We start from the raw sequence: 15517 nt of genomic DNA, 5'->3' as shown, positions 1-15517 counted from the left end.
GGGGGGATGATCCCCACCATCCCCCCCCAGCAAATCGCACCCAGCTTATATATACTTTGGACACACCAACTCATTCATAGCTTTTTCTGTATTTTGTACTGAATACTGAAGACATCAGAACTATGAAATAACATATGGAACAAATATGGAATTATGTGGTGAACAAAAAAGTGTCAAAAACAATGTTTCATATTGTAGATTCTTCAAAGTAGCCAGACAACTCCATTTTTCTTGTTTTCTGTAAAAAAAAATTAGTTTTGGTCTGATTTCCTTGCTAGAACTGGCCATTTCATATATAGCAGCGGCTACAATTATCGACAGTCCATAATTATCAACACCTTTTCAGATTTACCAATAAAAAACAATTTTACAAAGGTGAGCTTCAGTTACAAGAGTTATTATTGGTTAATTAATCCACCGGAAGACCCCCCCCCCCCCCCCTCGCTCTTTGACCTTGTCGTCTGATGACGCAGCTTGTTACCTGAGATGGAAATTTTTTCAGCATGATCAGCAATTTGAGGAAAACCCGGACGTTATCATCACAGGTAAGCATGGTGGAAAGCTCATGGACATGTTTTTACTTATCAAATTCACCGACGTTTCATGATCTCCTTATCGAAACCTTCTTTGTTTCTTACTCTTTCATTTGACAGTCGCCATTTTGTATCTAAACGAGGTGTCGATAATAGTGATCACTTTCACCGGTGTCCACCATTATCGACCCTGTGGAATTAAATGACATTTACAACTGTTATGGATCGAGCTTTGTCTAACATTGTTGAAGTAATATTTTTTTCTGATTCATAACAGAATGGAATGTTTATGGAGTATTTGGAATCCAATTGCAATCAATACAGTTAGACCAGAATTAAATTCCTAGCATATAAAAAAATTGCACGCTTGAAATATTCAGATTTTTCTATTCCATTCAGAATATTCAATTTTTTTGCAGTTTGTTGTAAATATCTACCACATATTACAATATCCGTAGACATTTTATATTTTGGTTCGAGGAATGACATGCGACCTTTGACCTGGATTTTCATGTGGTTACAATGCCAATTGCCTGTTGACATTAATTGGTAAACTACAAAACTAGAAATTAATCCAAACAACAACGAATGGTTAACAAAATGTGATCGACGAAAATACTTAGAAAGTGGGTAGAAAGTGGAACAAAAAGATTTTCTGACGCAGGTTAGACATTATCAGTTAACTTGTTTACAAACATTAGAATTACTTCCTCCTTTACGTAAGCACCGACATCGATATATTTATATAAAAGATATTTTGTACTAAATATAAGTCTATGTCAGGGGTCACCAAACTTTTTTCTCTGGGGGCCACATTGTCGTTCCTGACTGTGATGGGGGGCCGGGGTCGGGTCAGCTATATCACATAGAATTGTATGACCCAGACAAATATGACCACCAGCAGGCCTCATTGTGTAGTAGAGATTACTAGCCTGGCACGGCCATCCCCACTACTATATCCACACTACTATATCCCACACTACTATATCCCCACTACTATATCCCCACTACTATATCCACACTACTATATCCCCACTACTATATCCCCACTACTATACCCACACTACTATATCCCCACTACTATATCCCCACTACTATATCCCCACTACTATATCCCCCACTACTATATCCCCAACTACTATATCCACACTACTATATCCACACTACTATACCCACACTACTATATCAACACTACTATATCCCCACTACTATATCAACACTACTATATCCCCACTACTATATCAACACTACTATACCCACACTACTATATCCCCACTACTATATCCACACTACTGTATCCCCACTACTATATCCCCACTACTATATCAACACTACTATATCCCCCACTACTATATCAACACTTGATTCCTGGCACATATTTGTTTATCTTTACTAGTGGTTTGCAAAAGTAGTAATTGAGTCTTCACACTTTGTTTTAATTTGAAATACCACAGATATTCCATTTATTTGTTTTCTAATAAAAATAACATCAAAGCTGTCAAGGTAAGAAACATCTGCCTATTTGAGGTGATTGACACTGGCAAAGGTGAGTGGAAAATTATAAATTGTAGGTAGGCCTGTTGATATTATTAATAATATAAATAATAATTGTATGCAGCACTTAATAAAGGTCAAATAAATAGGCCTATAAAATAAATACATTTAAAAAAACAGTGAAATTATAATAATATGAGCAATAGATCACAGCAGTTGTGCTGTGTCCTGCACGTCATTGCTCTCATCCATGGCCAAAGCAAAAAACTCGAATTCTGACGCTCTCTCATTCAGCTGGTCATACACGTTGTCCCCCAAATCTTCGGTTCGCCTGGTCATAGTAGGTGCGGAGAGACTCACCGCATTGAGCGCATCCTTCTTGTCGGGACACACCTCCTCGGCCACAGCAAGCATGCATACTTTAACAAAGTGGCGGGCCGGATCTGGCCCGCGGGCCGTAGTTTGGTGACCCCTGCACTAAGTAATTGGGAATCAACTTTTTTTTTTCCCAGTGGAAGTTTGAGTAACTATTCATGCACAATTTACGTATTGAAAGTCTTTCCTACTTTTGCAATGGCCAAAAGATCGTTAAGGTGTCGATAACTGTAGCCGCCGCTCTAGGACACAATATCTGAATTGATTTGCAATAAATTGTCATAATCTGAAAAATCTAATTTTATTAAAACAAAATTAAGAAAAGGTTTTTGGTCACCTTTGCTGGCAAAAACAAACCAATCCAAATTTACGTTTGTAATATATATAACTTAAGAATTGCATCAGGTCTAAAAGAAATGTGGACGATTTCTCCCACACTGCTACGACATGCTTTTTTCACTCGTGAGTGATGCGAATTGACTGGATTAGATTTCTTTTTACACCCAACCTGCGATACAGTCATCTGATCATCAGCAGTACCAGTCAAAAGTTTGTACACCCCTACTGTACTCATTCATAGCTTTTTCTGTATTTTGTATTTTCTACATTGTAGAACAACACTGAAGACATCAAAACTATGAAAGAACATCTGGAACATATATGGAATTATGGGGTAAACAGAAAAGTGTTAAAAAACAAAAACATGCTTCATATTTTCGATTCTTCAAAGTATCCAGTGTTTACCTTGATGACGCTTTGTACACTATTGCCATTATCTTAACCAGCTTCATGAGGTAGTCACCTGGAACGCGTTTCAATTTGCCTCGTCAAAAGTTAATTAGTGCAATTTCTTGCCTTCGTAATGCATTTGAGATCAAACAGAAAACAGTAAATAATAAAAATGCAGTAAACAGCCCTATTCTACAACTGTTGTAATCCATACAGTATTATATCAAGAACCGCTCAACTAAGTAAAGAGAAACGACATCCATCAATACTTTAAGACATGAAAGTCTTTTAATTAATAAAAATAAAGAAAAAAAATTGAACTAGAAGGTGTGTCCAAACTTTAGACTGGCACAGTACATAATTGGAGGAGGGAGGTGGGAATTTGAGTAATTTGATTAAATGCCTCCAAAATCAGTAGGAATTTAAGCACCGTAAAACATAACAATCATGTTATAAAATAACTGTACCAATTCTACAAAAGCCAGATGCAAATTATGCTGTATGATTACACTGTAGATTACACAGATCAAATTTATAATGCACTTGTAATAATGCCATTTAAAAAATGATATTAATTCACCATTTGAATGACACATGGCCTTTTAATACATTTTGAAAGGAGGATAATCCCAGGAGGCATGTTAATATACCAGCATACCATCTGTATCAGTGCGTAATTGTTGAAAACCATTAATTAGTGCCAAAACGATGACGCATTACATAGCTCATGTTCTGGATGAGAAGGTACACTTGCCTTAGTGCATTAGTGTATTCACCATCTTTTTAATCGTAATTCACCTTGAGTTCATTCACAGAGAGGAAATAACGCATAATGAACATATCACAACTGTTGAACCTGTTTCATTTGATTATCATCACATATTATTTACATGTTCAATACACTGTTATCCATTTACATGTGACTACAAAAATCTGAATTTACTGCCTTCCAGTGATAACAGAAGAAATATGATGGAATGACGGAACAAACAACGTAATACTATACATGACATTACATTACAGTCATTTAGCAGACGCTCTTGTCCAGAGCGATGTACAACATACCCAGAGCAGCCTGGGGAGCAGTTAGGGGTTAGGTACCTTGCTCAAGGGCACTTCAGCCATTCCTGCTGGTCCAGGGACTCAAACCAGCGACCTTTTGGTCCCAAAGCTGCTTCTCTAACTATTAAAGGAGAACTGAAGTCATTTTTAAACATGCTTTGTTTCTTAATTAACATGTTATTCAATTACGTTTTCGGTTTTAGTAACCTTATATCGTGACTCGTATTGGCAACTAATTGCAATTAAATATTATACTTATCGGCCTATTCAGTTTTTAGCCATGTTGAATTTAGTTCGTTTGGTCCATGGCAGGTGTCGCTTATCCGCGAGATCTTCACGAGACTTGTGCGAGACTTCGAAACGTGACGCGTCAGCCAGGTGTCAGTGTCGCCATTTTGAAAACTGTTTTCCAAACGAAATATTGCACAAAAACGAGTTTAAATGACGATTACTGCCTACTTTTTTCAAACTTTCGTGACTGCTATCAAAACAAACAAAACTTCCGGCTTGATTACGTCAGCATTCGAAAGAGGGCGCGCGCGTCTTTTGACAATGCTGGCAGACGTTGGTCACTTTGATTTCCGCTGTACGTTTTACTTCCGTCCTACGATGTCTCGCACAGGTCTCAGCGAATCTCGTTTACGCCCATTGCTTTGACATATGGACTGATATATTACAGAGCATATTTCAAACACTCATAACTTGCTATAGCAGTGACAAAATAGCTATCAAAAATGCATTCCTGTATTTGATAAAATGAGAGAAATAGAATTTTGATAATAAAAAAATTTGCCTTCAGTTCCCCTTTAAGCCATAGCTTACCCCAGACAGAAGAGGGGTATTGTACAAAACCAGTATGTTACATTAGTCATTCTTCTTTTCCCCCATATAATAGTTTAGTTGGTTCTACAATTTAATTCTACTTCTAAACACAAATGGTTACTTATTCCCCAGTAAAAGTCTCTAAGAACTTTCATTATTATGGCAGGACTGGACAAATCAGTAGCCCAGGACAAGCAAGTTTTGTGTCTGGGCTATACATTTTTTTTATTCATAGTTGCCCAATAGCCAATTAATTTCAACAATGAGAGAAAAAAATGACCCTCCCTACTACAAAAAAAAGTTTGTACACTCACCAGCCACTTTATTCGGAAAACCCATCCATCCACCTGCTGTTTTATGTAGTTATGTAATCAGCCGATCCCTTGACAGCAGCATAGTGCATTAAATCATGCAGATACAAATCAAAAGCTTCAGTTAATGTTCACTTCAAACATCAGAATGGGAAAAATTGTGATCTCAAAGTGTGACTTTCTTTCACTGTGGCATGGGTGTTGGTTTGAGCCAGATGGACTGGTTTGAGTATTTCAGAAACTGCTGCGGTATCTCCTCGGTTTTTCACACACAACAGTCTCTAGAGTTTACACAGATAGAATGGCGCGAAAAACAAAAAAAACTGAGTTGACTGAGCGACAGTTCTGTGGGTGGAAACAAACGCCTTGTTGATAAGAGAGGGTCAGAGGAAAATGGCGAGATTGGTTCAAGCTGCCAGGAAGGATAGATATAGTAACTCAAAGCAACTCTTTACAACCGTGGTGAGCAGAAAAGCATCTCAGCATGCAACAGCAGAAAACCATATTGGGTTCCACTCCTGCAGCCAAGAACAGGAATCTTAGAATCAAGAATAAGTTCCTATTAAAGTGGCCACTGAGTGTATAAGCTGAGGCGTGATGTGGCTGATTATATTTCACTAGGGGCATTAGGTAGGTGCCACAGGTATGTGGAAACATTGATGAAGCCAAGCAGCGCAAAGCCATCATAAAACTCACCTGCTTACTAAACTCAGTCACCTCTCGGTTAAATATGTCAAGAGCCAGCCAGAACACAGCTCAGACTAGAAATGCTCGCCAATGACTTGCAGAGTTTTTGTTCATGATGTAACCGCTAAGTGCACATGATCACATACACTTTTGTTTCCTTTAGCTTACTAGCTCATTACGTTATTACATTACATTAGCTATCACATTTTAGCCAGCTAGGTTTTTGAGCAACCAAAACAGCAGACTGGAGCTTTTAATTGCGCTGTGGGCTAGCGAATAAACTCATCAGGCACTACAATACTAAATCAGTTGTGGAAATCAATTCATGGCAAGCTGCACACTTCCTGCTGCACTCATTGTATCATTCCGCTATACTGAGTCACAGCTAACTGCTAGCAGAAATGTGAAAGGAAACTGTTAGCATATAGAGGAGCTAGCTAGGATGGTGCTATTTTCTTAATTCATACTGGACGGGCCATCCTTAGCAACATTAGCATGAACGCAATGATAGTTGGCATTATGTTACTTGTGTGATGTTTAACCAGTCTTAGCAACCGCATGCATCCTATTCAGCCTTTGAAACAGATAGTACTCACGTGAACAAGCTGTAAGGCATTCATTACTCATTACAAGCAGCCTATATGGAACACATCTGGCAACCTGATCAGCCTGACACGATTGTGGTATTTTCGATCATCCTTACAAGCATTAGTGGCATTAATCTTACCTGCCTATTAGGATCTCTTTAAAATGTTACTGAGCCTTATAACTAGCCTTGGAGGCCAGACACATTCATATTTAAGTAAACACAAGCTATAAAACATGCATTATCTGAAATAGCAAATGACTCCCTGATCAGTCTGACATTGATCCTGGTTATATTTGATGAGCTTTTGGATGATGCTTGTATATACATTAGGAAGGAAGCCATTCTACTTCGGTCCAAATTTACTTAAATGTACCTCTGTTTACTATCTCAGATGTTAGGTATAATAATTACAAATCATGATGAACTACTAAAAAAAAATAGACAGAAAAATAACTAGAAGGGCACTCCATAGAGGTCATAACTCCGCCAAGCCACATATTATCAACATCAAAATCAAATCACTTGAACCTTGGATAAAACTAAAGCTGTACACCAAATTTCATCCAAATCCATTCAGTACTTTTTGACAGAGATGGACAAAGTACCCAACTTCATTACTAAGAGCTCGACATTAACGCTTGTCCGCTTGTCCGGGACAAGTGATACTTTATGTCGGACAAGTTCATCGTCTCAGTTACTTGTACAATCGGACAAGTGCCAAAATACGCCGATATTCGGGTTACATATCAAATTTATCAGTTTATTCACATGATTTCCGAAGCATCTCACTCGACATATTGTTTTGATGAATCGCCGGACGTTTCTATTCGGAAAGAACGATGTGCGCATGCGCAATATTCTACTTGCGAAACCGGCCAATACCGCTTCGTGTATTTGAGCTGAAAAGTAAACAGTCGTTTATGATTGGTTTTAATCGTGTCGTACACGTGGATTTGTTGACATTTCTGTTGGCGGGATCATTATTCAACTGTATATTTATGTTGAGTATGTGGTAATTTCCAAATCTTTGAATTGTTGTTGATGGTGTTCATTATATAGCTGAGCGTGTGTGGCGGGGTGTGCTGGGCTTGGAATGTGCGCCTGCATGCGTGTGGATTGACAGGGAGTGAGGTAGGAGTGGGGAAAGTTATCTATGAAATACCAGAAAATACTAGAAAATGTCCCTCCTGAAGTGGGCTTCAGGGTGGGGTCAGAACACGCAGAACTCAAGGGTTGATAGATGAAGATGAATAGAAACTTTATTTGTATCCATTCATCTGTGAGTCAATAGAGGTGTGGAGGTTTTCATAACAAGATATATTATCTTGTCATTTGATAACTAGATTTCAGTGTATAATAATCAGTGATTTACAGTATTAATCAGTCAATTTTGTTATCAGTTGTTTTTATTTGTAGTATTGTTATTTGTTTCTCCTGTCCAAACTAGTGATACAGTATCTCATCTCATCTCATTATCTGTAGCCGCTTTATCCTGTTCTACAGGGTCGCAGGCAAGCTGGAGCCTATCCCAGCTGACTACGGGCGAAAGGCGGGGTACACCCTGGACAAGTCGCCAGGTCATCACAGGGCTGACACATAGACACAGACAACCATTCACACTCACATTCACACCTACGGTCAATTTAGAGTCACCAGTTAACCTAACCTGCATGTCTTTGGACTGTGGGGGAAACCGGAGCACCCGGAGGAAACCCACGCGGACACGGGGAGAACATGCAAACTCCACACAGAAAGGCCCTCGCCGGCCACGGGGCTCGAACCCAGACCTTCTTGCTGTGAGGCAACAGCGCTAACCACTACACCACCGTGCCGCCGATAATGTTACTTTTTGTGATATTTGTTACTGAACTGCAGAGTACTGATCTGTGTATATACTGTATAATGGTTAGTGTTTCTGGATCTCATAGTATAGTTATTTTGTTCTTAAAATTTTATGTTCATAATTTCTACTCTATTGGAATATATTGCTTCTGAACTTCAGCATAATAATTGGTGAATTATGGTATCAATCAGTCTGTTTTACTATATTTCTGAACTTTTGCCTCAGTATATCAAGTATTGATTACTTTTGATTCATAGATATTTTGCATATGTTGAGAATTCGGAAACAAATGCAATAAAGATTGTTGGGTTACAAATAGTTTGTGGGGGGGGGTTCTCAAATATTTCTTCGGACAAGTCAACTTCACATTCGGACAAGTAAATTTCCTTTCAATTTGCCCGACAGGACAAGTGGTTTCAAAAGTTAATGTAGAGCCCTGATTACTTAAGTCAAAGTACAGATCCTACTGGTCAAATTTTACTCCAATACAAGTGAAAGTTGTACAGTCAAATTTTTACTTAAGTCAAAGTACTGAAGTACTCGCTTTTAAAAATACTTAAGTATTAAAAGTACATTTTCTGTCAATGCGTTGTTGTATTATTGCCACAGCGCTTACAAAACCCAATGCCTCTGAAGCAACCTACTGGATTTACTGACTAGCTTGTAGAACCTGTAGCACTGAAGATCCACCTGACATGTTAGCAAACTCTTTTCAAACTCAAAATCATATTGGGTAGCTAATGTTACTAGAAAAGAAAGATTTCTACATTCTATTTATTTGGCAAGATTATGCTAAAGCATATTTCTAAAAGGACTTCAGATAAGTTAATGTTATTCATGTTAGTGTAACTCCGTTTTTACATCCTAACAAACAGTTTCAATGTTAGCCGTGGACAAGGCGATGGCAACTTGGCAGGCAAATCCATAGAAAGTCATTTGACTAACCAGACTGCATAGCTATTGCAACGTTATCACTAACTCTAAAAGCACAGACAACTTCATTGCAAGCTTTCTCTTGGAATAAAATGTTTACATACTTCTATATGCTTCTGCAGGTTGGATAGCAAATTTTTGTAGGCTGTGATGTGGTTCGTTTTCAGCAAACAAAGCAAACATTTAAAATTAAACGAATCTTTATTCCTTTCAGAAAACTGAAACATGGGTTCTAGGTATGGCCATGAGTGCGTGCATTCCCCAGAAAAACCACATCCTTCCATTCTGCCATCAACTGAACAATCATGTTCAAATAACGCTGCTGAGAAATCATTGAACTTGATTTTATCCAGACTATGGACGTGATGTGACCCTAGTGATTACTGATAGGCTGTCTCAGTGTCACCTGCGAAAAAAACAATCACGTTTTAGAAAAGAAAAGAAAAAAACCCATCCACTTTCAAAGCTACTTCATAGTAACGAGTAACGAGGACCTTGACAGAAATGTAGTGGAGTGAAAAGTATGATATTTGTCTTTCAAACGTAGTGAAGTTAAAGTCACAAGTTTCCAACAAAAATAATACTCAAGTAAAGTACAGATACTCAAAAAATGTACTTAAGTACAGTACTCAAGTAAATGTACTTCGTTACTGTCCACCTTTGCTTTTTGAGTTACATTGGGAACAGACAAAAAAATCCTGGATCCACAGACATATCCGGATTTGCAACAAAATCTAATCAGTTGTTCCTTGGCCCATGGCTCACCTTTCCTCCAAATTTCATCCAAATCCGTTCACTGCTTTTTGAGTTATGTTGGAAACAGGCAAACAAACGGAGGCAAAAACATAACCTCCTCCAACAAAGTTGGCACAGCTCACTCTTAAAACATTTCAGAATACTCAAGTAATGTCAAGTGGGTAACATTACTAAGCAAATGCTAGCAAACCATGCTAGCTTTCGAGTTTCTTTATCAGTTCGCTAGATTCCAGTGACTTAGTGACCTACAGTACGTGAGCTAGAGCACACATGCTATTAGCAGTAATCTAAGCAAGCTAATGTTTAAATGTCTATGTTTTGGTCTTAGTGGTGTAGTTCATGACTGAGCTACAGCATACACACTGTTAGCAGCTAGCTAATGTTTAAACGGCTACGTTTTGCTTTTTTGAGTGCTAGTTTTTTGTGTACAAGCACTTCATATAAGCTCCTAGTATTCCTGTTTCCCCATGACTAGCCACAGAACCAAATGGACTATCTCGAAAAAAAAAAACATTATTTTGAAGCTCCCAGTGTGTAGAAAATCTCAATGTGCGATTTCAAGCAATTTCTATGGCATTTACACTTCACTTTTATGTGTCAAAATGAAAAAATAGTGACAACAAGAAGCACATGTAGGAAGGTCTTATGGCGTTAACACAGCTGCCATGGATTGAAACACTTGTAAAACTGGACCTAGCTGTCAAGAAAAAAAAAAGTTTCATAAACATGTCTGGTGTGAATCGACCTGAAAAGAGCCAGAGAACAATATAACATCACCTCAATGAGAGTGAGTCAAATTCTCAAAGGTACACTGACAAACCACAGAAAATCAAGGCGCAATCAACTACACTGACGGCACCTTATGCAAAATATTAGGAATTATTTAATCTTTGAATAATGATGTTTGTGTTAAATGTATGCAGTTGAGGCTATGTTCCCATTTCAAGCGTCATTGTTCAATTCTGATTTTTGCTCAGATCGGATTTGCCTGTCTTGATGGTTCATGTTCATAATTAACTATAATTAACTGATGTAACTATAATGTGACCTCATCTGTCCTCCGAAACAGCATGCATGTGCACGCTGATACACGTTTGCACGAGTTATCTGTGTCACCAACACATACATGTCAACCTTTGGTCAATCAAACCTGTATAACCAACCTCCAAAATCCGTATTTCCCTTATAAAATCCGTATAAGATGCAAATTAAAATTACCTAAAATTTGAATGATAATTAACAATGATATATCCCAGTTACTTTTTATTCAATATTAATAACAATAAACCTTCAGAATGAATACAAAGCTCCAATGTTTGACAAAAACACAAAGTGTCACTCAAATATTCTGAATTGTACTCCATGACAGCTTTTTTTTAGCACTCTGCACCAATACCTCACTAGGCTGCATGTCACAGCAAGTGTCTGTGTTGATCTTGCCGGAGTGCCCATTCAGAATCTTTTCAGTCGCTATTGAAAGTCGCTCAGGTGGAAATACGCGTTTCAAACAAAATGTTACTTCCCGGTTGGCAGGATTCTCGCAATGCGGTGTGCACATGATCAAAAGTGGAACGAAGTCTCGCTACCACAAGATAACGCGCGATTTAATAAGACTCTTTACTGGCTGTCAGTGCTTTCTGTGGTGTACAGTATGTTTGTAAATGTTATGCACTCTTTTATCATCGTGGGAATTGATTATAGCTCTAAATAAATATTGAAGTTTTTTTAAAGAATCCGTCTAACTTTATTTGTACGCCCGTATACTACGTTTATTGAATCAAATCCGTATAAAATACGGACATTCCGTATAGATTGACATGTATGCCAACAACAAAAACATCATATTTGTGAGACGACTCCTGGTATTAAGACAGACAAAATGGACGCGCTAGTAGCTAATGTATGCATCGCATTTTCCTCTGGAAGACAGCAAACAGGTCGTCAGATGAAGACAGGGCTCAGTGCATGCGTATAGGCGAAAAGCCACAGATTTCTGATCTGACGACTCTCATTCATGTCGCATGGTCACGAATCGGATACATATCCAATCTAGGACGAAATATGAATGCGACTCAAATCTGATTTGAAAAGATCAGAGTTCTGTGTCAACACAGCTCTGAAAACATCAGATCTGAGTCACATTTGAGTCACTTCAGCCTGGTAATTTAAATGTAACCCTAGTGTCTTGTTCACTGCTTCACAATTAGGCTACTTCATGGTTTGCTAAAACCGTTAACACACACACTAACATACCAAAATGCGGCTTTTTTTTTTTACCATGCCACACACTGCTAGAGAATATCAATACTGTACAGTTTTTTGCACTTTTATAGGCATGAAAAAGACTGCATGAACGAAAGCATATCCAACAGTACTCTTTTTTTCATTCTTTCCACAACATTGCTAGCCAATCGCTAATATGCTAAGTCACAGCTAAATTTCTAACTGCACCAAAATGAAGGATTTTTTTTTTTTACATTTCCTATATGTTAGCAGATAATCAACCTTGACTTAACTGATCCAATTTAAAAGAGAATACTGATTATGAATGAAGCAAGATCAGCTTAATTAAATTAATAACTGAAAGACACGTCATAGTATGTCAATGACAGCCAAACCAACTTCAGATGACCTCAGCAAAAAGTTTGGAGGGCTATATGCGAAAGAGAGAGAGAGAGAGAGAGAGAGAGAGAGAGAGAGGGAGGGCAACTATGGCACCTGGTGTTCCAGATGACAGTCATTGGCCAGATGGATGATGTCAAACACAACTAACAAATGTGCATCCCACTATTCTACTCTTTCTATTATAACCTTACATTATCCCTACTACATATCATTATACTCATGTATAAGATGCATACTTTCCAGGAGTCCGACTCACAATGCAACAGCCTTTTATTACTTTTCACACACTTCTACATTTATCATTCCCATAACCTGAAATGGATCTGGGTTTATTTGTAAACTGAAGAAGTCTATCAAAAGCTCTGCAGCCTGCAGTGTCAGTGAGGCAGGCTGTGTGGAGAGAGACGTGAAGCACAGTGGGTGGACAGATTAGAGAAGTCCCCATGGTGCATGTCTGTCCTTCCACCCACTCCCCCAATCCTGCCACTGCCACCTGCCACCCCAAAGCCTCATCACCTGCCTCTTTAACCCCACCAATCTGGACCTCCAAGAAAGGAATGGGCTCCCTGCGCAGTTCAATTACCTCAAAAAACGTGAATGTGCTGTCTGTTAGAACCCATTGCAACACGAAATATCAGCAACATAAACCAAATATAAGTATTCACAATATGGATACACTACCATGATTACCTTGGTATGTAGCAAATTTCACCGAATGGTCAGTCTTCATCTGTTTTATGCTCCAAAAATACCATAAAGAGAAGAATACAAACTACTTCTGAGAAGATGCAAACGAAAAAAATTCCCTACCGCCACCAAGGGAAAGTAATATTTTTGGTCTTACCTCCAGTGCAGCGGATGGTTTCTTCTTTAGCTCCTCACACTTGCGAAACTTGCAGATCTGGTGACCCGTCTTGCGGTTGCGGCAACTGCTGCATTGCTCACAGTTGATCCTGCGCCGGCAGGGCGCACACATACCACAGCGTTTACGCTTCTTTTTGCCGGCACTGATGGCGGAAGCCAGCTCACTGTGCGCTGGATACTCAGCCAGGCCAGCCATGTGCAGGGCACTGTCGGCAAGGAACACACCGGCCGGTGTCATGATGAAAAGCCCAGCCGGGTTGAAGGGAAAGCCACCACCTATGCCATACGGGAAGTCCGTGTGGCCCCCCACGTTGTCGCCTGCTGATGCACCCTCCAGGTCACCTGACCCTGCTTCAGTGCCCACTCCACCCACTCCCGCCCCTGCACCCATGCCCCCAGGCAGCAACATGTGCTCCATGCCTGCTCGCTTAAGCAGCGCTGCTGCCTGGGCAAAGTGTAGTAGGCCATTGTGTCCTTCAAGCGCCTGTTCCAGACTCCGGTCCGCTTTGGCAGGCACCAGGGCCGAAGCCGTAGACGACGGATGCTGCTGCTGCTGCTGTTGTTGATTGTGCTGGCCAGGCTGGACCTTCCCCTTGGCCTGGCCATTATGGGTCAGTCCGTTGGTGTTTTGCGGGCAAGCAGCGGTGTATTGGGAAAGAGTGCGAGACCTTTTCAGACTTTTGCTGAGGGGCTCGCTAATGATGCCGCTGCGGTTGCGGCGCTCAACGATAGGGCTGTCCTCCCTGCAGCTGTGCTGCTCCTGTTCCTTGTCCTTATCTTTGTCCTTTTCCTGGGCCTCAGGTGTCCGGCTGCCCTCCGGCCGTCCGCCAGACATGGTCCAGCCCCAGGGTGTGAGTGTGTGTGTGTGTATGTGTGTACGTGGGCGGATAGGGGGTGGGGTTGGGGAGGGGACAGGGGATGGGCAAGGGAGGAGCCAGGCAGTACTTTCAGTCCACTGGATACCCAGATGAGGGTGGAGCCTCCTCTTTGACAAACTGGCCAGCCAATGGCAGGCAGGCCCTGGCACCGCAGAACCAGTTTTAGACCTCAGCCGTCATCTTCCCACTGGCAACCAGTAAACTACCACAAAGAAGGATAGAGTGAGAGAGGAAGAAAAAGAAAACAAATATTAGTTGATCTATAGTTCAGCTGCATGAAAGAAACATACCCAATCATGAGGACCCATCAAAAAACTTTCTTTATATGAAGAATTTTACAGTTTCCCAAAGACGTTGTTAAACAATCTGAGATATCAAGTGCCATTATTTAGAATCATTGTCAGCATTTAGCTTAGTCTAGCCTAATGGATGGACTAAATTTGTTAGGCAGTATTGAATAGGAGGGTTCATAGAACTACAGCTCTTCAGTCAGATCTATCTCTCTGCCTCTGAGATGAGCTATCCCTTCATCATTCTAAGTTAAGCTAAACAAAGGTATTGAGTAGAACTGGTAAAGTCAGGGGTGGCATGGTGGTGTAGTGCTTAGCACTGTCGCCTCACAGCAAGAAGTTTCTGGGTTCGAGTGCAGTGGCCGATGGGGGCCTCTCTGTGTGGAGTTTGTGTGTTCTCCCCATGTTTGCGTGGGGGTACTCTGGTTTCCCCCACAGTCCAAAAACATGCAGGTTATGTTAATTCGGGGCTCTAAATTGACTGTAGGTGTGAGGATGAATTGTTGTTTGTCTCTATATGTCATGTCCAGTGTGTACCCCGCCTCTCGCCCATAGTCAGCTGGGATAAGCTCCAGCTTGCCCATGACCCTGCACAGGATAAGCGGTTATGGATAATGGATGGATGGTAAAGTCAGGTTTTAAAAGTCATGACTCAGAACCTGGGTTTTAAAAGCAGTGTGGATCAATGCAATGTAGTGAAGCAAGTATCACGTGTTACATTTTTGC

General features: G+C 40.1%; 1 protein-coding gene across 4 annotated transcripts in view; it reads right to left on the bottom strand.

Moving 5' to 3' along the window:
* The window catches only part of cxxc5a (CXXC finger protein 5a), a 50363-nt gene that overhangs the window by 17066 nt on the left and 17780 nt on the right, over positions 1–15517 (bottom strand). For all 4 annotated transcript variants that reach the window (XM_060935189.1, XM_060935187.1, XM_060935191.1 and 1 more), the window contains exon 2: positions 13604–14703. In XM_060935189.1, coding sequence (XP_060791172.1) covers positions 13604–14458 — 855 coding nt within the window. In that variant the 5' untranslated portion in view covers positions 14459–14703. The remainder of the gene's footprint in view (positions 1–13603; positions 14704–15517) is intronic.

The sequence above is a fragment of the Neoarius graeffei genome, chromosome 12 (assembly GCF_027579695.1).
Source record: "Neoarius graeffei isolate fNeoGra1 chromosome 12, fNeoGra1.pri, whole genome shotgun sequence".
Taxonomy (NCBI): Eukaryota; Metazoa; Chordata; class Actinopteri; order Siluriformes; family Ariidae; genus Neoarius; species Neoarius graeffei.
The sequence above is the reverse complement of the archived record's forward strand: the minus strand, read 5'-3'. Positions and strand labels throughout refer to the sequence as shown.